The 25,158-nt window shown below is 39.8% G+C and overlaps 1 protein-coding gene across 10 annotated transcripts in view; it reads left to right on the forward strand.

Annotated features, from left to right (window-relative positions):
- Window positions 1–25,158, forward strand: part of LOC136881185 (ankyrin repeat domain-containing protein 11) — a 169,513-nt gene that overhangs the window by 19,464 nt on the left and 124,891 nt on the right. For all 10 annotated transcript variants that reach the window (XR_011018723.1, XR_011018722.1, XR_011018725.1 and 7 more), the window contains exons 4-5: window positions 4,355–5,757; window positions 15,200–15,412. Coding sequence is in view for 3 of the 10 variants with exons in the window: in XM_067153868.2 (XP_067009969.1) it covers window positions 4,369–5,757; window positions 15,200–15,412 (1,602 nt within the window). In the remaining 7 variants the exon portion in view is untranslated. The remainder of the gene's footprint in view (window positions 1–4,354; window positions 5,758–15,199; window positions 15,413–25,158) is intronic.

The raw sequence follows: 25,158 nt of genomic DNA on the forward strand, positions 1-25,158 counted from the left end.
GATCAGTGGTGGTGCCCGACCCATGATCACAGGTTCGATTCCAACCAACAAAAGAGAACCTGAAAGATTGCATTCCATTTTAGCAGATCTACCTATAAAAATAAAACTATATTACTCCTATAACAGCAGCCCTGCAGTGTCTCATTACAAGGATGTAGAAGTAAATGGAAGTGAAATACCAGCACTCTGTTATCTGTATGATTCAGAAGTACGAGGTGAGGAAGTATATTCTATGAGTAATGCATGGTTGATAACAGTGGTGATCTGATGGACCGAAGCCTAGCAAGCTATCATCCCGGTGTCCACTCCTATCCGATATACAGCAGCAACCCGTATGGTGCGAGTCGAGGGGAGAGGGACGAGAGTCTGGGCTGCGATATCAGTCTCCGATGCCTAGCTCTCAGAAATACGTGCAACTTTTCTTCTCACTGCTTTCAAGTTTTGTAAATGGAACGATGTGTTAGATGCTTTTAAAGATAAAAATTTCATTGTTCCGTATTGAAAAGTATCACAGTTAAAATTGAAATAATAAATAAAGAGATTCAACCTATTCAATACAAAAGAATAAGAAATGCAGTGATTACATTCTTATTTAATAATAAGTAGAAGTGGTACCGGTTTCGACCCTAGTCCAGGTCATCATCAGCCGATTAAAACATGAAAAACTTGATCTTTTATTTTCTTCTTCTTCTTTTTCCTATGCATTGTTTTTCATGTTTTAATCGGCTGATGATGACCTGGACTAGAGTTGAAACCGGTACCACTTCTACTTATTATTATTATTTTTTTTGATAGGGGCTTTACGTCGCACCGACTCAGATAGGTCTTATGGCGACGATGGGATAGGAATGGCCTAGGAGTTGGAAGGAAGCGGCCGTGGCTTTAATTAAGGTACAGCCCCAGCATTTGCCTGGTGTGAAAATGGGAAACCACGGAAAACCATCTTCAGGGCTGCCGATAGTGGGATTCGAACCTACTATCTCCCGGATGCAAGCTCACAGCCGCGCGCCTCTACGCGCACGGCCAACTCGCCCGGTCTACTTATTATTAAATAAGAATGTAATCACTGCACTTCTTATTCTTTTGTATTGAATAGGTTGAACCTCTTTATTTATTATTTCAATTTTAACTGTGTCAGATGCTTACATTATAATGTGCTTTAGACTTCCATCATTCTCAGTTGAGGTTTGGACTTCACCGATAGCCTTGGTAGCCCTCAGTATACGCCACTGAGTTTAGCATTAAAGTTAAGCGATCGTATAGTCAGCCTTTATTTTTAACGAGTTAAGAGCTGTTATCGGACACGTTATTTATGCATTTATTACAAAAATATGTTCTCTTTCATTTCAAATTTTCTTTACGGAACAGCAGTCGACGGGTATTACTAATAGACTCTGACATCGCCTTCATGTCGATGTGAGAACTCGCTAGTGGGCATAGCGAGGAAACGATACCGAAGATAATCGATTGCATTCAACATAATCGCCGTGGTGCATAAATATCGGTAACGGAAAAAAATCCTGCGCGCTTCATCGCTCGTAATAACGGATGCATCAGTGATGGGGCTCTCGCTGTAACTGAAGGATAATACACAGTTTAAAATAAGAATTTTGAAGGGACAGCAAAACATTGATGGTATAACGGCGTTCTTGTTATATGCTGTACTCGCTATGGCGGAATTTCACTGTATATCAAAGCAAATTTTCCCATAAGAAACAATTGAAATGCGGCTGATTCATCCACAACACGAAAATATTTATTTGCATAACATTTCGAAAACAAAATATAACGTAAAACAAAACATAACGTAAAACAAAACAAACTGCATTTTACCTTACATTGTTGGTGTGAGGGATACAAGAGATGACATGAGAAGAGTTACTGTGTAGCACAAATTTCACTAACAGAATCACTGCTATCTGTTGGCTCACTGGAATTATTTTCTTTTCATGCACCTTTAATGTGGAACCTGTCCAATGACTGTTGCTTTTTCCTCTTTTTGAGGATTTCACAAAAATGTGACATTGCATTGTCATTGAACAGATTCATCGCTCGCACTGCTACAGCCTTATTCAAGTCATGTTTTTCTACAAAATTTTGCACCATTTCCCACATTTTGCACTTCTCCCGAATCTCAGTTGAAGTCGGAGATTCCATTGACTTTTCCCCCCTCCTCTTCCCCGGACGATGTCTCCTCCATGACCTCATCTTGTGCAGGTCCTTCAGTACGTAGGTGGTCAGTTCCTGGCTATGTTCTTCCACTAGCTCTTGAATATCCACGTCATTCCCCATCAGCCCCATGGTCTTTCCTAAGGACACAATTTCATTGACAGTCAGTGGCTCATTGTCACCAACAATCCCCTCAAAGTCACGTCCAAGAACACAGTCAGGCCACAGCTTTTCCCAAGTGGAAGTGAGAGTTCTCTGGGTGACTCCAACCCAGGCTTTATCGATGGTCTTCAGGCAGTTCACAATGTGGAAATGATTTCTCCAAAACTCTTTTGTTTCTTTGGTCACTTCAAAGCATCGCTGAAATAGTGTTTTGGTGTATAACTTCTTGAAGTTCGAAATGACTTGGTGATCCATAGGTTGGAGTAGTGTTGGGAGGAAGGAACTTAACCTTAATGAACTTGAATTCCTCCAGTAAGTCGTCCTCAAGGCCTGAAGAATGAGCAGGAGCATTGTCCATAACCAGCAAGACTTTGAGCGACAGATTATTTTCTGAAAGGTATTTCTTCACTACAAGACCAAAGACCTTGTTCATCCATTCAATGAAGAAAATAAGAGTGACCAAAGCCTTAGTGTTGGACCTCCACATAATATTTAACTGGCTCTTCTGCACCTTGCATTTCTTGAAGGCTCGTGGATTCTCGGAATGATACACAAGCAGGGGTTTTATTTTTAAATCTTCTCTCGCATTAGCGCATGATAACAGGGTTAAACGGTCTTAGATGGGCTTGTGACTGGACATTGAATTCTCTTCTGCTGTAATGTAGATCCTCTTCGGCATCTTTTTAAAAAAAAGTCCTGTTTCACCGCAGTTAGACTTGCTGTGGCGGTAACACTCGGCAACACACTTCTGGAACTGAGCAATGAATGCCTCAGCTACCTTAGCATTCGAACTGGAAGCCTCCCCGTGCCTCACAACACTATGGATGCCTCTTCTACTCTTGAAGTTATCAAACTATCCCCTGCTGGCATTGAAGCTTTCTTTGATTTCTATTGACGTACATGTACTACATGGTAATTTACTTATGAGGTCGGTGTGCAACGTCTTTGCCTTCTCGCAGATTAAATTCTCGGCTAGTTGCTTATCATTTATCCAAATGAGAAGCAACTTTTGTACATCTTCCAGAATACATGGCTGTTGCTTTGATACTCTTGTGACTCCTTTTGCTGCATCTACCCCTTTATTTCTTCTTTCAACTTAAATATTGTGCAAATCTCATATATCAGCCACTTGCATACCTCGTTCATGCTTTTCGATCATTTCCTTCTTAACTTCCATTGTAATCATCTCCTTCTTCCGACCGAATGCCTTTTCAGCCTTTTTTTTGTTCACTGGGCCCGTCATTGCAGTACAGGTATAACACTAATGAAAGAAACAGAACATATACACTCGTATGGTGTTGACTATGCCAGTGAGGCGCGCCAAGTGAAGTCCAGCATAGGAGATGATTACGCACACTCTCCCAGGAAAGTGAGAGGCAGAGGGGAGGGGAAAACAAAGGCACATGGGAGGGGAAAACGTAGGCACACATGACGCTCGTATTGTGGAACCTCGCTTGCTTATCAAGTTACAATTTATTTAAGATGTTTGCTCGTCTTGCAAAACACTCGTAGACCAAGTTACTCACATTCCAAGATTTCACTGTAATTGATTTAGTCATGGAGAGTAAGAGAAACAAAGGGAGACCAAGATGATGATAGTTAAACTGAATTCTTAATGATGTAAGATGAATGGAACTAAACAAGGTCATGGGACTAGTTGCAAATAGAGAAATGTTGTGAAAGTACTTAGTTAATTCACAGCATGCAGACTAAACTCTAAAAGGCATAACAGTCTATAATGTAGATATATGTTCATGTATGTACTTTTGTTTACATAAATTCTTTTATTTCAATATTGGTTTTTTATTGGTGTTGCATATGATGTTCATTGTTTCTTGTGAGTTTCCGCAGATAGTTCCAGCTAGATGTCTTTCAAACCTCTCCCCGTGGTATTTGTTTGTTGTTCTTGTCATATGTTTCTTGTAAGTTAATTTGTGAATTGTACTTCTTGGTACTCTTTGTAGTCCCTTTGTAGAGGCTATGATTATTAATGTTCTGATGTCTGTTTTCTTCTTGAACACAGTTCAGTTGTGCGTTATGGATGGGAAGACTGGAAGTGAGGACCTTCAAAAAGAAGCAAGTGCTCTTCAAACTATGGATCCTCCTTCAAACGTAGAAGTAGAGAAAAATGGGAGCAGTGACACTGCTGGAAGACAGGACGGAAATTCTGACCAAGTCTCCAAGAGGAACATCTCTGAAGTTGGTGAAGGTGGAGAGGAAGGAGATGAAGAGGGCAAACGTAAAAAGCGCAAGGACTCTGGTTGTAATGCATTGGGCAAATCCTTTGGAGGAAGAAATGGAGCTAATAGTGGCAAATGTCCAAAGACCCATTTGGAATCTAAGACTGGAAATAAAGGTTCCTGCTCAAGCAGTAGTACTGATCGGAAAAGTCCAAGCAGTGCTAGTGGATCTGCTGGCCCTTCTGCAAGGAAACTGGGGACTGAGAATGAGGGAGAAGAAATAAGAAGTACTAAGTCTAGCATTAGTAGCAGTTCTGATAGTAACCCTTCAAGCAGTACTTGGGCGGGTGGGTTAAAGGTTCCTCCATTAAAAATTGTGATTCCTCAACAGAGTTCATCTTCAGAGCAAGATCAAGGGAATCGAAATGGTAAAGCAGGAGCAGCAAGACACCATCAGGCTCTGCCATATGTGGTAACTTCTACCAGCAGCAGTGAACCTATTACAGACAAAGAAATTGGAAATGGTGGGGCTGTGAGCTCAACAGACAAGGGTGATCTCACAGGCCTTGGAGCAGACAGCCATCACCAGCGAGTCTTACGAAGCTCTCACCGTTCTGGTAATGGAACTGCTGCTAATGGCTCGGGTAATGGAATACAGACACCAGTGTCTTCCAGTGGGAGTACAGTTAGCACTCAGCCATCATCCAGCAGTGTTGCTGCTGAGTCATCACCCTCTACAGCTGCTGTGTCAGACACTGGTTCCAATAACTCTTCCCCTCCTCCAAACAACAGTCAGCACCCATCACCATCATCCACAGAGACTGTAGTTCCAGTTTCTGAACCCTCAACAGCAACACCGACTGTATCAACAGAAGAGAAAACTAATGAATCACCTGAACAAGAGAGTCAGCAGCAGCAACCACAACAGCAGCAGCTTCAGCAGCAGCAGCAACCTCCTCAGCAACAACCACCGCCGCCGCCACCGCCTCCACCGCCTCAACAGCCACCCCAACAACCATCACAACAGAGTCAGCAGTCGCAGCAGCAGACACCAACAAACACTGTCCAACTCCATCCTCGTAAAAGGAAGATCAAACAGAATAAGGAGAGTTTGGTAACTTCAACTACTCCGACCCCAGCACCCGCAACAGAAGTTCCAGAAACCAGTGGCTCGACTTCAGAACCACAGCCTCCAGAGTCGACCATTCCCAACAGCTATCAGTCATTCCGGAACATCAGAAAACAGGTAACATGACTCTCATGAATGCAAGTATCATAGATCTTGGTGTTAATCTGGTGGTCAGAAAGCAACTGATTTTCATTCACTCCACTTATTCAAAGGGACTGTAAAAATGAGACAACCAAAACTTTCCAAAAACTGGTTGTTTTTTTGCAGAAAATAAAATTAATTCAACTTATTTTGTTAAAAAGGAGAAAAATAAGTAATTTTCTTCAGTGATTGTAACAAATGTTAATGTCATAAATACCTTGAAAATAATCCACAAATATTTCTATAATGTTTTGGGCTGGGAAAACTTGGGAGAAAGGAGACGAGTGGTATGTTCTGAGCTGTCAATGGAGGGATGGCTTGGAATGACATTAGTAGACAAGTAAGTTTGAGTGGTGTCTTTAAAAGTGGAAAAGATCAAAGTATGAAGATAAAGTTGGAATTCAAGAGGACAAATGGGGCAAATATTTATAGGAAGGGTTAGAGATTGGAATAACTTACCAAGGGATATGTTCCCTAAATTTCCAATTTCTTTGCAGTCATTTAAGAAAAGGCTAGGAAAACAACAGATAGGGAATCTGTTACCTGGGTGACTGCCCTAAATGCTGATCATTACTGATTGATTGATTTTTGCATCTCATCTTTAAGACCTAACGTTGCTACCTATAGTATTTTCATGGAAATCCTAAATGTATCCGTATTTAGAAAAAAATTGTCCTTTTTAGTATTTTCAATCCTTGCAGTTTTATTTTTTCTATGCCAACTTTATTACTGTAATTAAATACAATCTTACCTTACCTTACTCTAAGATTTTTACCTTCTCAATATATTCTACACTAGGTATTGCTCACAGCTTCGCTCTTGTATGTTCAGGAATTGTTTATAAATAATATGTTCACACTGAAGCTAATTCTCTGAATGAGCTGGAGCTGTGCACCTTGCCTGCAAACATGGCTAATTGTTCTGTCCAGTGAACCCATCTCCAATGGTCGCCCTGCTCATTGTTAGGCAGTTATGTATTTACTAAGTGTTTTGGAAGGTGATATCTCGAAAACTGATCATTCAAAATCATTTCCATAAACAACCTTTTTTTTTCATTATCATAAAATTTACTTGTCTAGATTTTAGGGTAGGTATTTGCATCAAGTGTCAGATTTTAGCAATACTGTTGCAAAGATTTAACTGTCCTGTAAACAGTAACTAAGAAAACCATAAAAATTCTTATTGTGAGCTATCTATTTGTAAGAACATGTGTTTCCATTCCTTTTTGTAGGTCTAGTTAAGGTCTAAAAACCATTTCCTTACCATCTGTGCTCTATCTGCAATTGTTCGGGAATGCTAGAACTTTTAAAGATCAAGGGCATGCGTCTTTTGATGACTTGCTCTTCATATTCTTTTACCCGGTGTACCTCTTGTGAGATATTTTTAGTGTGCATGTATGTTCAGTCCGTCAGCGATGTCGCTGATGGGATCCTCAACAGCTCTGCCAACAGCTGTCATAGATGGCCTAGGCATCACTGAAAAGGTGTACTAGGGAAATGAGAAGTGAGGTAGTTTCCCGTTGCTTTCCTCACCGAGCCAGAGTTGCTATAACATATCAGTCTGCCAGGCCCACTGAAATGCATACACCAACCGACTCTATGAGCAACATTTTCACACCATTCATAGCAGGGACTGGCTGCATAAGGATTGGCATTACTAGCATCGCTCATGCCTCAGTCACTTTCATATTGTCAAAGCCAAGGATAAGACAGAGACAGATCTATGAAAGTAACAAATTGCTCTAGCCTATACAAGAAGACATAGTGCACTCTAAACACTAGGTCCTGCCAGCAAAGGTGGATTTTTAGTATACAGCCTAGTATTTAAGTAAGGAATGTACCTAAATGTACAGCAAATTTCATTGAAATATCTCCAATCTTTTCCAAGTTATGACACTTAAAAGGTACAGACAAACATCAATCCCAATTACAATATATAGAATAACTTGTTTTATTATATGTGTACATGAATTTTCATAATATCCCACTCCTGCTTTAGAGACTTTGATATTTTTTCTTGATCCAAGAAAGCATGGCACCTGTCTTACATATAAGGTGACCAGGTGGAGGTCCAGGATGACAAAACAAAATATAATTTATGAAACAACATATAAACAGAATCCTTCAAGATTCCTCTTCAAGTGCTATTATGTTATTGGTCTCACAAACCTACTTACAGTATTTCTTGATTTTGGATTTGCCACCTTTTTTTTATATAAAGTTGAAACCCTCTTTTCTTGTCTTTCTCCAGCTTAGAGCATTCTTGAAAATCAAGCAATTCAGATATGAGAATTGTCAGTGTTTGTGAATACTTGGGTAATTTCTCAAGATTTTGAAATTTAGGGGAAGGAGTGTTAAGGTATAAACTGAATCCTTATTGAATTATGAATCTTCAAATTGCCTCATTTTGGTTATCTACATTTGTGCCTACAATTCTTATGTAGTTCAAGCAATATAATGATGACCTGATCTGTTCATCTTAGTATCCATTGTTCTTCAGATACTCTGTGTCCTGGGCAACCTGGAGCTGTTGCAGGATGATTTTGCTTGTAAATAACTTGTGTATGATATTCTGTGTCTCATGGCAAGCACAGTTTAGTGTCAAATTAAATTATTGTTGTAATAGTGCAGTCAAGATCAGATTTTCAGCAGTGGCAATCAATTAAGGGTTTGATGTAAACAGACTGTGGTGCTCTGTAAATGTAGTAAAAATGTGTGATTGAGAGTCAAGGGAAAAGACGTTGAATCAATTGGTGAGCCATGTAATTGAGAGAAGGTTATTGTAAGCAAGAATTTATGACGAAAATCAGGAGAGCTGCCTTTTGGGAGGGGTGGTGATGTGAAGACTTATGAAGGTATCTTTCAGAATGTGTAGGTTTCTTGTACATTGCATGGCCTAGTGTACCATCGTTCTTCTTGTATACTAACACATCAAGAAAAGGTAATTTGCCTTCCTTTTCCTTCGAACGTTATATACTAGGGTGAATAATGTTGCAGACGATGATAACCGCTCAAGTGCAATGAGAGAACTGACAACATCCATGAAGAAAAACGGCTATACATCTGGAGACATAACACGAGCTGTGAAGATCAAGGAGCCTAACTTGAATAGCACCAACCAGGACTACACCAAAAAGAAAAAAGTATTCATTCCTTACGTGGCAGGTATAACTGACAGAATAGGGCGCATTCTTAAGAAGTACAATATAATTCCAGTTTTCACCGCAGACCGGAAGCTCAAATCCCTGTTTTGACCAGTCAAAGAGAAGCCACGTCTTGAAACACCGGGCGTATATGAAATTCCATGTGGTTGTGGTTGTTCATATGTTGGCATGACAAAAAGGCTTGTTAGCACCAGGGTGAAAGAGCACATCAGATCGGTAAAGAATGTCGCTCTTTCATCCTCCACGGAGAATGCTATAAGCCAGTCTGCCATAGCAGAACATTTCTACAGTACAGACCATGAAATCCTCTTTGACCTGGCGAAGGTCATCGCGCCTGTAAAAGACTTCTATGCTTGTCTTGTGAGGGAAGCCATAGAGATAGAGCTCCGCCAAAATAACATCAACAGGGAAGACGGCTTTAAGTTATCAAATACATGGAGACCGGTACTGCAGAAATACATGCATAACACCACCATGGCACAGCGGGACGCATTCAAACTGTCGACAGAGGGCGGTGCATCAGTAACTTCCCTCCCAACCACCACAGCACAGCGCCACGATCCTTGAGTCCAGTTAGTGGGGTAGGCCGTGGATACTATGGGCATGACTTCCATGTTCCTTCAGATAATTTCTTTGTTCACTGTCGGAGGCAAAACTTCACATGACCTGATGAAGGCCAGTGCAATTTGGCGTAAAGCTTGGCTTTATTATTAATAAATATATATATAGTGGCTTTAATCCAGTTCATTTATTTCTTTATGTTAATACAATGAGCCACGAAAACTTACGTTCATTAACATTTATCTTGTTTGATTATTGAGTATTCTAAATTCTAAGTGGTTATGTATGAGACACCAGAGAATACTATAATAAATTTTGAAGCATTTTTTTTTCTCTGATATGTTTTCCTTTACATTTAACCAATTTCCAAAATAAACAGCTCTGGCAGTTTTTAAGATAACTTCATGATTCTTTTTATAACAGAAGCTGGAAGAATTTTGCAGTACTGGTAGTAACAAGTTTTCCAACTGTTCAGTTAATCTCTAAGCATACCGAATATTAGAATAATATCAATGTCGTATCTCTTTCCCATTTCTTCTGTCAGAGTAATATTAAATATTTTAGTACCTGATGTAGACCAAGTTACATATAAGATAATGTCAAAGAAAAAAGTCACTTAAATTTCATTTACACTGACTGACAGAGCAAATGCAACACCAAGAAGGAGTGGTCAGAACTTTATGCCAATTGCAGGGTAGACTGATGTCACTGAGGTATGCTCATGATGTGAAATGCGCCGCTGTGCTGCGCACGTAGCGAACGATAAATGGGACACGGCGTTGGCGAATGGCCCATTTCGTACCGTGATTTCTCAGCCGACAGTCATTGTAGAACGTGTTGTCGCGTGCCACAGGACACGTGTATAGCTAAGAATGCCAGGCCGCCGTCAACGGAGGCACTTCCAGCAGGCAGACGACTTTACGAGGGGTATGGTGATCGGGCTGAGAAGGGCAGGTTGGTCGCTTCGTCAAATCGCAGCCGATACCCATAGGGATGTGTCCATGGTGCAGCGCCTGTGGCGAAGATGGTTGGCGCAGGGACATGTGGCACGTGCGAGGGGTCCAGGCGCAGCCCGAGTGACGTCAGCACGCGAGGATCGGCGCATCCGCCGCCAAGCGGTGGCAGTCCTGCACGCCACGTCAACCGCCATTCTTCAGCATGTGCAAGACACCCTGGCTGTTCCAATATCGACCAGAACAATTTCCCGTCGATTGGTTGAAGGAGGCCTGCACTCCCGGCGTCCGCTCAGAAGACTACCATTGACTCCACAGCATAGACGTGCACGCCTGGCATGGTGCCGGGCTAGAGCGACTTGGATGAGGGAATGGCGGAACGTCGTGTTCTCCGATGAGTCACGCTTCTGTTCTGTCAGTGATAGTCACCGCAGACGAGTGTGGCGTCGGCGTGGAGAAAGGTCAAATCCGGCAGTAACTGTGGAGTGCCCTACCGCTAGACAACGCAGCATCATGGTTTGGGGCGCTATTGCGTATGATTCCACGTCACTTCTAGTGCGTATTCAAGGCACGTTAAATGCCCACCGCTACGTGCAGCATGTGCTGCGGCCGGTGGCACTCCCGTACCTTCAGGGGCTGCCCAATGCTCTGTTTCAGCAGGATAATGCCCGCTCACACACTGCTCGCATCTCCCAACAGGCTCTACAAGGTGTCCAGATGCTTCCGTGGCCAGCGTACTCTCCGGATCTCTCACCAATCGAACACGTGTGGGATCTCATTGGACGCCGTTTGCAAACTCTGCCCCAGCCTTGTACGGACGACCAACTGTGGCAAATGGTTGACAGAGAATGGAGAACCATCCCTCAGGACACCATCCGCACTCTTATTGACTCTGTACCTCGACGTGTTTCTGCGTGCATCGCCGCTCGTGGTGGTCCTACATCCTACCGAGTCGATGCCGTGCGCATTGTGTAACCTGCATATCGGTTTGAAATAAACATCAATTATTCATCCGTGCCGTCTCTGTTTTTTCCCCAACTTTCATCCCTTTCGAACCACTCCTCCTTGGTGTTGCATTGTCACTGTCAGTCAGTGTATGTGGGAGTTTAGGATAAATTAATCAAATTGTGCAAATATTATTTAGTGAATTAATTATTAAATCTACATAATTTGCAAAAAATGAGATCACTCTACAATTTTTAACGTAACCAACCCCAAGAAATACAAAGTATGGCTGATAAGGACAACAAAAAAGTACTTTTATTATTAAGGTGTTAATCATTATCATCATCATTTCCCTTTATCCAGCTCCTGCTGGGTTGGGGTATTTATGGCACTTCTCCATCTTTCTCTTTCCTTCCACCTTTCCTCTTCCACGATCTTGTCCCAGTCTAAATTTCGTCTTCTAATGCTGCTCTTCATTGATTCAATCCACCTTGTTCTAGGTCTTCCCTTTGCTGCCTTGCCCTCGCACTTTGCCTCCAGCATCTGTCTTGGAATTCTATTCTCCTCCATCCTCTTTATATGTTCAAACCACCTTAGTTTATTATTTTCAACTCTCTAACTTAGCTCTCCTATCCCAACTTCCTTCCTAACATTTTCATTTCTCACTCTGTCTTTCCTTGTCTTTCCTGTCATACTTCTTAGAAATTTCATCTCACTGGCTTGAATTCTACTCTCTTGCCTGCTCGTCAAAGTCCAAGTCTCAGCTTCATAAGTCAGTATGGGTACATAGTACATTTTATACATTATCTCTTTACTTTTCCTTGCTACTTCCTTGCTCTAAACAAGTTTTCTTACACTTTGGTAGAATGCATTACTCTGCTGTACCCTCCTGCTAATCTCCATGTCCACCCTAGCATTTTGCACGAACTCACTTCGTAGGTATTTAAAGCTGTCCACAGTTTCCAGACTCTGACTTCCAATTTTCACAGTGCCCTTTCCTTGCCTTTTCCTTCTCGACACCACAGTCTTGCTTATCTCTGTACTGATTTTCATGCCATACTTATCAATTTTTTTTGTTCAGTACATCTAGTTGTTGCACTTCTTTGCTGTCTTTTCTCCACATCACATCATCACTTGGAAATAGCAGTACCTTCATCTTTTTATCTTCATAGGCTTCCTTTACAATTTTGTCCATGACCATTATAAACAAAATAGGTGACAGCACACTCCCCTGTCTTAGTCCAGTCTTATTCCTAAACCATTCTGTCTTTCCAACTGGGATCAGTACTCTGCTAACACAGTTGTTTTACATTGCTTGCACCATTTTTAACATTTTTCTTCAGAGTCCCTTTTTAACCATGGTTTCCCAAACCTTCTCCCTGAGTACACTATCATATGCCTTTTCTATATCTATGAAAGTCATGACCAGATCCTATCCATATTCCCAGTTCTTCTCCATCAGCTGTCTCACGCTAAAGATTGGGTCCACTGTAGATCTTCCACTCCTGAAGCCATATTGTTCCTCTTGTAACTCTCCTTCAATCTTTCTTCTCATTCTTCTTTCTAATATCCTTTCCAGTATTTTAACTACCTGCGATATAAGTGTGATTCCTCTATATTTACCACAAACTCTCTTGTCCCCCTTCTTAAACACTGGTATTATCTCTTTTTTCCAGTTTTCTGGTACACATTTTTGTTTCCTCATACACTTTAGCAGTCGGTATAACCATTGCATACCAACAGGTCCAGCAGCATTCATCATTTATAATTTTCATTCCTGTTGCTTTTCCCATCTTCATCTTTTGTACTGCTAACTCCACCTCCACCATTGTTATATCATCTTCTGTTGTTGAGTCCTCACACTGTATTGCTTCTATCTCCCCTGTATGGTTGTTTACATTCAATAGCTTATCAAAATACTCCTTCCATCTTTATCTCTTCTGCGTGTGTTAACAGTTCCCCATCTTCCTTTTTCAGTAGCTTTGTGGTAACTCTTTCTGTCATCTTACTACTTATATATCTATACAGCAACCTTTTACTGCCACTTACATCCACTTCCATTTTTTGTGAAAATTCTTCTCAACTCTTCTTTTCTCCTCCTACCACCTTCTTACACCTTAGTTTGCTGTTGAGATACTTCATTTTGCTTTCTTCTGGTTGATCTTGGTTCCATTCTTGCCAGGCTGTCTTCTCTTCTTTCACCACTTTCCTCACTTCCTCATTCCACCACGGTGTCTCCTTTTCTTTCACTCTTGTAGATGTCCTCTGCTGCACTAACAAATGCCTTTTTAAAATAGACCCACTCCTCTTCTACATTTTCCATTTCAGTAACTGGGATTTGTTGCTTTAATCTCCTGAAAATCTTCCTGTACATTTTGGTCTTTCAATTTCCATACTTTCATTTTAATTTCTCTTATCTCTTTTAGTTTTTCATTTTTCCCAACCGTAATTTTGCCCCCACAACTCTATCGCCCTGTCAAATATTTCTCCTGATAAAGCTGTCACATCCATCAACTTCCTGCGATTTATCCTTTCCACCAAAAAGTAGCCAATTACTGATTTTGTTCTTCTGTTACCCCACCCATATCTCATAATTTTCCTGCTGTTTTTCTTTCAAAACCATGTATTCCCCACAATCAGTCCATTCCTTTCATATAAGTCCACTAGTTCCTCTCCTTCGCAATTCTTTTTCCCGTATCCATACGGTCCAGTGACTTCTTCCTTTCCTTGTTTCTCGTTTCTGACCTGTGCATTCAGATTTTCCATAATAACCACTTCCACACCTGAAATTTCTCTTTCTACTTTCTCCAAGAATCCTTCAGTATCTTTTTCCCTTTTTGCTGTCTGTGGTGCATACACTTGTATGAAGTCCATCACTTAATTCTTCATGTTTAGTCTAATCTTCATTATTCTGTCACTCACACAATCTACCACTTCAACATACTCCTCCTATTGCTTCAAAATGATCAGTCCCACTCCATTATTGCCTCTTAGCCACCACTCCAGTATATTGTGTATCCTTTCCTAAATTTTTCCCTTCCGTTACCTTTCCATGTCACTTCACTCAGCCCCATCATTTCCACCTTCTCCTTCTCCATGAAATCGACTACTTCCTCCTCCTTTCCTGTCAGGGTCGTAAGTTTTACTATTGCTATCTTAATGTTGGTTACTGGTTGCCCATTTCTTTCAGTTCCTCCAGTACCCTGAGAGCTGTACATCGCTCTAAGTAGAGGACGCCCTAACCTTCTCCAAGGTTGATTTCCTAGTACCATACCATATACTCCCAAAGGCATTTTATACCTAGTGCCAGGTGTTATTCTAGGCCGCTCCACCGGAGTACAGATGCCTTCTGTAGCCGCTCCTCTGGAGTACAGACACTGCAAGTTTCTCTCTTCCGCCGCCGATGCCATACCAAAGTTCACCTTCTCTGGCACTGATGCCGTTGGGGTCTTCACCCATACACTGGGCATGGGCCCACCATATTTGTTACCCCTGGAGATAGGGTGTCCCAGTATTTTAAAGCCCCCAGGAACTGGGCTGCCTGTTGGTTCACAGATTGTATTGGGTATTTCAACGAGTCCTACTGAATTGTAGGGTCCCTCTTTCCGCCAGCCGGGGACGCCCCCTTTAGGGGTTAACAGGCTCCCCCGAGGGTAAGGTGTTAATGTATATCCTAAATTCCAAAAGTAAGACCACATGAGTACATATTACATTCTAGAAAATGTTATAATGTTAATTGCTGTGAGGGTTGTGCACTTTCTGTACTGTAGTAATATACAGTATGTGATTGTGGCAGGTTGATCGTCGCAGAAAAGGCCTGTTTCCTGTTCAGCCCAAACCGCCACAAGGCTTCAAGGACTATCTCATGAACAGATGTACATACTTGCTGGCTGGCAATGCAGCCAATTGTATTTCTGTGTCCATGGCATCACCACCTCCCAACCTTCAGTTACCTATCAAGAACTTGTTCATTGAACAGGAGAAGGAGCGACGCAAGCTTCAGATGCAGGTGAGATATATTACTTTATTACTCCATTGTTAGCGGAGCAAGTTGAACTATTGTTATGCTATTGTGTTATTTATACCAGTTCATTGTGTTAGAAGTATCATTACATTCCTGCAGAGTCATGAATGTGTGTAAAATTTCATCAAAAGTTGTCATTATTATTTCTTTGTGTAATAATCTGTGTACAGGTATAAACAATCTTCTATTTGATCCAAGTGTAGTTGTTCAAGTTTTTGTTACTGTCCTGCATCCCTTATAGTAAAGTCTTGCCAGGCTTCCTTTTCAATTCTCTCTTATTCTTTCCTCTTGATCTTTTACCTGGGACAATATGATGAAGTGCATTCTTGGGATCTTGTCAGGACCATGTTCTTCACACGACCACACCATTTCAGTCTACCCTGTTCTGAAGTTTCCTACAGACTCCTCTGCAGACCAAGCTGATGGCAAATTTCCTCATCCATATTTGCCCCTCCACGTCTTCTAGGGACAAGACCATAGAAACTTTATTTTCTTGAAATAAACTTTCACCATTTTAGGTTGTACATATAGTTTGTATTTATATAATCATCACAGATAGGTCAAGTGGAGAAAAGGTGCATGATGTAAAAGTGATACCTAGTGAGAGCCTTGATAGTGACCATAGACTCCTCATTGCAGACCTAAAAGTCACCAAACCTATTATTAAAGTAGACAAGAAGAAAAAACCACAAATTAAAGACTGGAAATTGAAAGATGTGGAAGTCAAACAGCAGTTTCAAGAGGAAATCAGAGCTAAAATACCAATAACAGACACAAAGAAAGGTAATGAAGAATGGAATGATTTTAAGGAAAGTCTGGTTGGTAGTGCAGATAAAATATGTGGAAGAACAAGCAGAAGAGTGAGAGGGAAAAGAACATCTTGGTGGAATGATAAAGTGAAAGAAGCCATAATGAAAAGGAATAAAGCCAAAAAACTTCTTGATGTGGCTAAGTCTGACAGAAGAATCAACAGTGACCAAATAGACAACAATAAATTGGAAGAGATAGCAAAGGAATATAGATACAGAAAGTTGAAGTCAAGAGAATTGTACGGGAAGAAAAAGAGAAAAGTTGGAAAGAATTTACAACTAAACTGGAAGAAGACAGTAAAGGGAATATGAAAATGATATATGGAATAGTTAAAAGTAAAAGATCAGATAAAGAAGCAATTACAGCCCTGGATACAGCAGATGGGATTATAGTTCGCAATATGAAAGATATCACGGATACAATGGGGCAGTATTTTGACAAGCTCCTAAATGGCCCTAAAGAGATCTCTGTTGAGGATGTAGGACAGAAAACAATAGAGGAAGATATCCCAATTACATGGACAGAAGTAGAGCAAGCTCTCCACAGGATGAGAAGTGGTAAGTCAGCAGGAGCTGATGAAATTACAGCTGACATGATTAAAGCTGCTGGTCCACCAGGAATACAGTGGCTGTATAGAGTTCTCAGAACAATATGGAAGGATAATGAAATACCTGAAGATTGGACAAAAGGGGTGATAGTTCCTATCTTTAAGAAAGGGAGTAGAAGGAAAAGTGAAAATTACAGAGGCATTACCCTCCTATCACACGGCCTTAAAATTATGGAGAAGATCATTGAAGCCAGAGTAAGGGATATACTAGAGCCTATCTTAGAAGAGGAACAACATGGTTTTAGGACTGGAAGAAGCACAACAGATCTGATATTTGCTTTGAGGATGTTGGCAGAGAAACACTGGGAAAGAGGAAAAGACCTAATTATTGTGTTTATGGACCTTGAAAAGGCGTATGATAATGTTCCTAGATCAACTATTTGGAAAAGTCTTAGAAAACTTGGTGTAGCGGAGTACCTTATTAGGAAGATCCAAATGCTATATAGTAATTGTAAAAGCTGTGTCAGAATTGGAGATGGTCACTCTGAATGGTTCAATACAACCAAGGGAGTGCAACAGGGAAGTGCCTTGTCACCACTTCTATTCATAGCAGTTATGGATACCATTTTAAAGGAACTAAAAGGAAAAGGTAATAAAGATCTTCAGGCTCTGGTGTTTGCAGACGATGTGGCAATATGGGATGAAACAGAGGAGGGAGTGCAAAATAATCTGAATGCATGGTGTAAGAAGTTTGATGACTATGGAATGAAATTGAACCCATCAAAAACAGTAGCATTAAAAATCAGCAGACATTATACAGAATGCAACATAAAAATACAGGACCACCAAGTTGAAGTAGTACACCAATTCAGTTATTTAGGAAGCGTAATCGCTAGTAATAACAGAGCTGAGAGAGAAATAACAAACAGAGTAACCAAAGGCTCTAACTTTTACAGCATCGTTAGACACCTACTATGGGATCAGAAAGTCCCACAAAGAACCAAAATGACCCTGTACAAGTCATATTTCATTCCTATCTTTACATATTCTCTGGAAACCTGCACACTAACATCAAAGGATTATAGTAGGATTCAAGCCTGTGAAATGAAATTTCTTAGAACTGCCCTCCAAAAGACCCGATTTGATCATGTGAAAAATGATGAGATCCGATCTAACCTAGGTCTAAATGAATCGATGGAGGAAAGACTTAGGTCATCTAGACTTAAATGGTTTGGGCATGTTAAACGAATGAATAGCACAAGGTTACCATGTGCTTATTTGGAAAAGAGAATAACAGGTAGAAGACCAGCTGGAAGACCAAGAAGAAGATGGATGGACCAACTGAGGGAAGACGTGGCGAGAAGAGGATGGAATTGGGAATCTGTCTTGGACAACGAAATGTTTTTGAATAGGCAACTTTGGAAGACGCTCGTTTACAAACACCCTACCCGGCTCGCTTGGAAGGGCAAACCGATGATATATAATATGTATTTGAAGATATGTTAGGTACAGAATAAAAGTGGCCAGCCAGACACTGGTGGGATTCGAACCCACAATCTTCTGATCTTGTGTCGGTTGGTCTATCCAATTGAGCTATGATGTCCTAGGTCATATTTGTTCTATTGAAAAGGATCCAGGCTACAGGTCTGGCACTTAACCTTTCTTCAATATATAGTATGTGTACGGAAAACGTCCTAATATTACAAGTTGTCCATTTCATGACCGTATCGATGAATATAATCAAGAAGTTAGTAAAATAACCACCTAATCGATACTTTATTATTGCCTCAGGCAAAATTGAATATAAATGAGCACTTACAGGACATGTTTCGACCACTTAGTGGTCCTCTGCAGCTGTAGAAAGAAAGAATTGAGAAGAAAAAACATTAGGACAATAAGCACAAATAATAAAAGTTCTTTGGAGACTCCTTTGTTTAAAAATGGAGGTCATCAGAACAGGACATCTTGCCACTCGTTCTTGTTTGGAAAAGATGTTTATTCTGCGCTGTCTAAAGGGTTTGTCTTTGAGCGCAAGCTGGTGAAGTAACAATGTGACACAGCCTGACAGTTCATGCAAAGCTCTGGAGAGAAGGGAAGTAGAGTTTTGTCGTCATCTAAAATATCATGTCATTGCTGAAAAATACAAAAGATTCTCTGCCATGGGATCCCATATGAAAGAGTCCAACCACAAATTCACCAATATCAGACAGGACCTTCAAATTATCTGTATGATAAATAAAGGAAATCTAATGAACAACCTTGAAAACATCCACATCGTTCTTGATAAATTAGAAAACAGTGAAGAGAATCTTAACGAAAACAACGAGCAAAAAAACATCTTATATGAGAACATTAATAAATGCTTGGAATGGGTGGACATAAAACAGACAAGACGAACAAGAGATATAATGAAACACAACATCGCAGAAGCACAGCCCAATCTACCTCCTCCCTCACATGATATTTTAGATGACGACAAAACTCTACTTCCCTTCTCTCCAGAGCTTTGCATGAACTGTCAGACTGTGTCACATCGTTACTTCACCAGCTCGCGCTCAAAGACAAACCCTTTAGACAGCGCAGAATAAACATCTTTTCCAAACGAGAACGAGTGGCAAGATGTCCTGTTCTGATGACCTCCATTTTTAAACAAAGGAGTCTCCAAAGAACTTTTATTATTTGTGCTTATTGTCCTAATGTTTTTTTCTTATCAATTCTTTTTTTCTACAGCTGAAGAGGTCGAAACATGTCCTGTAAGTGCTAATTTATATTCAATTTTGCCTGAGGCAATAATAAAATATCGATTAGGTGGTCATTTTACTAACTTCTTGACGTCCTAATATGTCGGAAAGTTTCGTTAGAGTACTATGCGGTCGTAAAAATGAAATATTCATTTATTTTACGCAGGTGGGGTCTGTTCTTGTGTGGACTTGTCAGGGTAGCTGTAGGTCAAAATTTATACAAGATAATATTTATTCAGTGTAACATTGGTAACTAGGGGAGAAGAACCATCTCGTAAGAGGTGGCATATGGAGGAGTAGAATTATAATGGTGTTTGTATTCTGTTATCAGATTCATGTTCAGTAGTGTTGTTTGAAGATACAGTATATAGCTGTCTAAGTATTTAAAATTGTTAATTGATATTTACCATATTTATTCATGTAATGGACACTACTGCATAATGGATGCATCCCACTCCTTCCTTCAAAATTTTCTAAAAAACAAATTCCATGATTTGTGGATGTATTTTATTTTCAACAAAAGTTATCTTAGTAATACAATATAACCCTACTCTTACGTTTTTTTTCCCCATAATTTACTATTTTTTTTCTTCTGTCCCTTTAGTTCCTTTAGTTTTTGTATATTCACAATCCAATCCAGTTCCCATTTTTATGTTAATGAAATTTTGAATTTCTCACCATTTACACCTTGTAGACCAGCAAACATAGAAGGAAGATTGTGATTTTTTTAAAATCTAAAACCGGGTGAGTTGGCCGTGCGGTTAGGAGCGCGTGGCTGTGAGCTTGCATCCGGGAGATAGTGGGTTCGAATCCCACTGTCGGCAGCCCTGAAGATGGTTTTCCGTGGTTTCCCATTTTCACACCAGGAAAATGCTGAGGCTGTATTTTAATTAAAGGCACGGCCGCTTCCTTCCCACTCCCAGGCCTTTCCTATCCCATTGTCGCCATAAGACCTATCTGTGTCGGTGCGACATAAAGCAACTAGCAAAAAAAAAAATTTAAAAAAAAATCTAAAGATATGGGATGAATGAAATGACCTAGTAGGCCATAACCTCTCAGCGACTGGGAACATTTGAGTGTCGCTTTAACCGGTGGATGGAGGTGATTCAGGTATGAGCACTGTTAAAATGCAATGATCTCTTTAAAAATTCATTGTTACAACAGTTTAGCTCAGATTATTTTCAAACATTTACAGTAGAGACTCAGAAGAATGTAGTTTAAATTCATTGGTTTTATATTTACCTTATATTCTACTAATGGAGAAGAGACCTTCCACATTTTATACAGAATGAAAGTGACGTTCTTGTATTTGCATGGGTTGTTTCACAATGCAGTAAAAATTGGGTAATCGTTGCATGGGGAGTTTTGAGCACAAGAACCGGGAACAATAGTACAAAGGTTCATTTAGCACAAATCCCAGGTTAATGGGAAATTAGTTCATGAGTAAGAGGGCATGTACTTTGGCATGTTTTATTATCCATTACTTCATCTCAGCCACTCTCATTCCGTATGTTAAGCGTCCACTCTCGCTTTGCTCAGTTCAGTTTGGTGCAGTGCTGTTATTGTCTGATTTGTTAAACTTAATTACTTCTCTTTGATTCAAACTTCACTGTACAATGCTTCTGCACCACGCAATATCGTATTTCAAAGTGACAGCAAGTCAAGTAACTACGAGTTGTAAGAGGTTTGAAGGTGTTGAAAGAATTATAGGAATCCTCACCAGATGATTTCAACATGCATATCAGTGAAAAGAATGCGATTTATACTATCAATCAACATAAAGAAACATCGTGTAGTGTTACATATATCCGCTAGAATTCGGCAGAAATTTAAATCTACAAGCTCTCAAGTGGAAAGAGATTAATTATTTCAAACTCTTTAGAAAGAAAAAAAGAAATATTTATTTGGGCTGATTCCATGCAAGGAAGACAGAGATCTTCATCTTCAAAGATATACCATTTTCATCTCTACAACTTTGAAACTTTACAAGCTAGAACAAAATGACGTTAGGCCTACAGGGGTCTATACCACTCATGGAGGTAAGCAGCATATGAAAGAAGTTCTATACCACATATGGAGATAGGCGTCAGGGGGTTAAATATTGCCAAGCCATGGCAAGCGATCGCTGCAGAAGCAGAGCCGAACAGTACCGTAGACAGGTGTGGGACCATGCTGCATGCCATGTGATGCCAGTGGTCGCTCAGCTTCATTTTATCAGTTGATTGCATCTTTGCTCTATTGTTGCTCTTGCAGTCTGTCCCACTGAATTGTTTTACACTGCATTGCCAAGCAAGCAGTTTTCTTTTTCTAACAAAAGTGAGTAACATTTAACTTGTCCAGAAATGCACCAAAAGAGGGGAACTTTTTCAATGTAGTAGTAGTAGTAGTAGTTGAATGACCTACATAGGCAGAAACGTATCAGGAGGAGGAGGAGAAGAAGAAGAAGAAGAGTAGCAGTAGCAGGAAATAATGAAGAACTGGTTCCAACTACATTTGCTTCTAACATTCTGACCAGTAGCATGTTATTGCGTGAAAAAGCATGAAAAATGGCCGGTAGGCTCTGTGTTGAGAACTTCTTAGTGCCAAATGGCTGTATCGATAGGTTCAAAATGCTCTATAATGTGGTATACAAAACTGTGTATGGTCAGTCCAGTGCTACGATGAAAATGTCCATGATTAGCAAGAGGGTAAGGAGGGGAAAGAACTAGTAAAGCAGTATGCACCCAGGAACATTTTTAACATTGGCAAAACTGGCCTTATTTTTTCCAATGTCTTTTCCAGCGAAACCTTGGTGTAATTAAAAATAGGATGACATGTTTCATTCTTGAAAGATCACCATCAGATTCTATCAAATCACACTCGAAAGTATATAGAAAAGTATAAACATTTATGTGTAAATTCTGTTTAAATCCTTAAATACTACTAGAAATTTGGAGCTTATCTTAATGATTTTAGAATCGTCTGTTGCAAGATCATCAATATATTGTTTTTTATTGCCACTTGTTTGCTGCATCGTTATTGATGCTATCGGTTATTTTACAATTGTTTTAACATGTCTAAATTTTTCATTGCAAATTTTTTCTCTTGTGAAAGACACTAGATTTTTGGTATAAAAATAAGACGGAAAAATGTGCCCGTTATGTGAATTAATGCAGTATGTTTGAAATAGGCTGTCAGCTTATTAGGTTGTGTCAAGTGCATGTAGTACATGCTGAAACGATGTTAAGCACAGAACAAAAGTGGCCTACCAGACATTGATGGGAAAGAAAAACCCACAAACATCTGATTTCACATTGGATGTTCTTTCACCCTGTTGAACTATGGTGGCTGTGGTTACCTTTGTTCTGTTGGTATCTGCACAAATAGGCACTTTGAAAACTGAACACCCACAGGCGATTTGGCTGTGCAGTTAGGGGCGCACAGTTGTGAGCTTGCATCTGGGAGATAGTGGGTTCGAACCTCGTTGTTGACAGCCCTATAGATAGTTTTCCATGGTTTCCCATTTTCACACTAGGAAAAGGCTGGGGATGTACCTTAATTAAGGCCACGGCCACTTCCTTCCCACTCCTAGGCCTCTCCTGTCCCATCGTCGCCATAAGACCTATCTGTATCATTGCGACGTAAAACAATTTGTGAAAAAAAAATAGAATAAAGAAAACAACAAATAATTATGTTGTTGATTTTATTTTGCACTAACTATTTTTACGGTATTTGGAGATGACAAGGTACATTTTGAGAAAGGATGTTAGGAAAAAACGGTCCACCTTTTCAATACAAAAATGTTATATTTATTTATAACATGTATTTGCACTTGGAACTAGTTTCGACGCTGTGTTTGCGTCATCATCAGCCAAAATGTGGGAAATAGGCAAGATGTAGGCATTTATATTACACAAGGCGTTACATTAAACAATACACATCTTATAAGGAGATAAAAACAGGGATGAATATAGAAACAAATGAATCGTTGAGAAAACAAAAGTTATACATATTAAAAATAACCTTAACCACATATCTTGCAGTGCGAAAGTGTTCTTCTTGAATGATTCCTGAATATTAAAAAAAAAAAAAAAAAAAAAAAAAAAAACACACGCGCACACATTTCTGGAGAGCCAGCAGGCAGGACAAAGTAAAGTGAAACCTTAAGAGTTCTTCTGAGAAGAGTTCCTCATTTTTGCTATGTTCCGACTAACTAATGAAGTCTCCCTTGAGTTCCTGATAAACATACATAACAGGAAATCCTTCACTCTCAACAATAGCTCTAAAGACCAACGGTAAAATTTTTATTTTAAATATTGTGCAGAGACGTGAAAGCCTGATTTTGAACATGATATAACTCCTTCATATAACCCAGTTTTTTAATACAAGGTGATGCATTAAATAATACACATCTTACGAGGAGATGAAAACAGGGACGAATGTAGAAACACATGCATCGTTGAGAAGGCAAGTTATACATATTAAAAACAAGCTTAACCACATAACTTGCAGTGCGAAAATATTTGCCTTGAATGATTCCTGAATACAAAACGCGCGCGCACACACTTCTAAAGAGCCAGCAGGCAGGAAAAAGTAAGGTGAAACCTTAAGGTGCGCGTGCGTCTTGTATTCAAGAATCATTCAAGGCAAATATTTTCGCACTGCAAGTTGTGTGGTTAAACCTTATTTTTAATATGTATAATTTTGGCTTTCTCAACGATGCATTTGTTTCTACATTCGTCCCTGCTTTTATCTCCTCGTAAGATGTGTATCTTTTAATGTAACACCTTGTGTAAAAAAAATTGGGTTAAATGAAGGAGTTATATTATATTCAAGATCATGCTTTCACGTCTCTGCACAATATTTAAAAATGAAATTTACTGTGGTCTTTATAGCTATTGTTGAAAGTGAAGGAGGATTTCCTGTTGTGCATGTTTATCAAGAACTCAAGGGAGACTTCATTAGTTAGTCAGAACATAAAAAATGATCTCTTCTCAGAAGAACTCTTCAGGTTTCACATTACTTTTTCCTGCCTGCTGGCTCTTCAGAAATGTATGCGCGTGTGTTTTGTATTCATGAATCATTCAAGACGAATATTTTCGCACTACAAGATGTGTGGTTAAGGTTATTTTTAATATGTATAACTTTCCCTGTTTTCATCTCCTTGTAAGATGTGTATTGTTTAATTTCCTGTCGTGTATGTTTATCAGGAACTCAAGGGAGACTTCATTAGTTAGTCAGATCATAGAAAGAATGATGATCTCTTCTCAGAAGAACTCTTAAGGTTTCACCTTACTTTTTCCTGCCTGCTGGCTCTTTAGAAGTGTGTGCGCGCGCGTTTTGTATTCAGGAATCATTCAAGGCAAATATTTTCGCACTGCAAGTTGTGTGGTTAAGCTTGTTTTTAATATGTATAACTTGCCTTCTCAACGATGCATGTGTTTCTACATTCGTCCCTGTTTTCATCTCCTCGTAAGATGTGTATTATTTAATGCATCACCTTGTATTAAAAAACTGGGTTATATGAAGGAGTTATATCATGTTCAAAATCAGGCTTTCACGTCTCTGCACAATATTTAAAATAAAAATTTTACCGTTGGTCTTTAGAGCTATTGTTGAGAGTGAAGGATTTCCTGTTATGTATGTTTATCAGG

Source organism: Anabrus simplex, chromosome 9 (genome assembly GCF_040414725.1).
Source record: "Anabrus simplex isolate iqAnaSimp1 chromosome 9, ASM4041472v1, whole genome shotgun sequence".
NCBI lineage: Eukaryota > Metazoa > Arthropoda > Insecta > Orthoptera > Tettigoniidae > Anabrus > Anabrus simplex.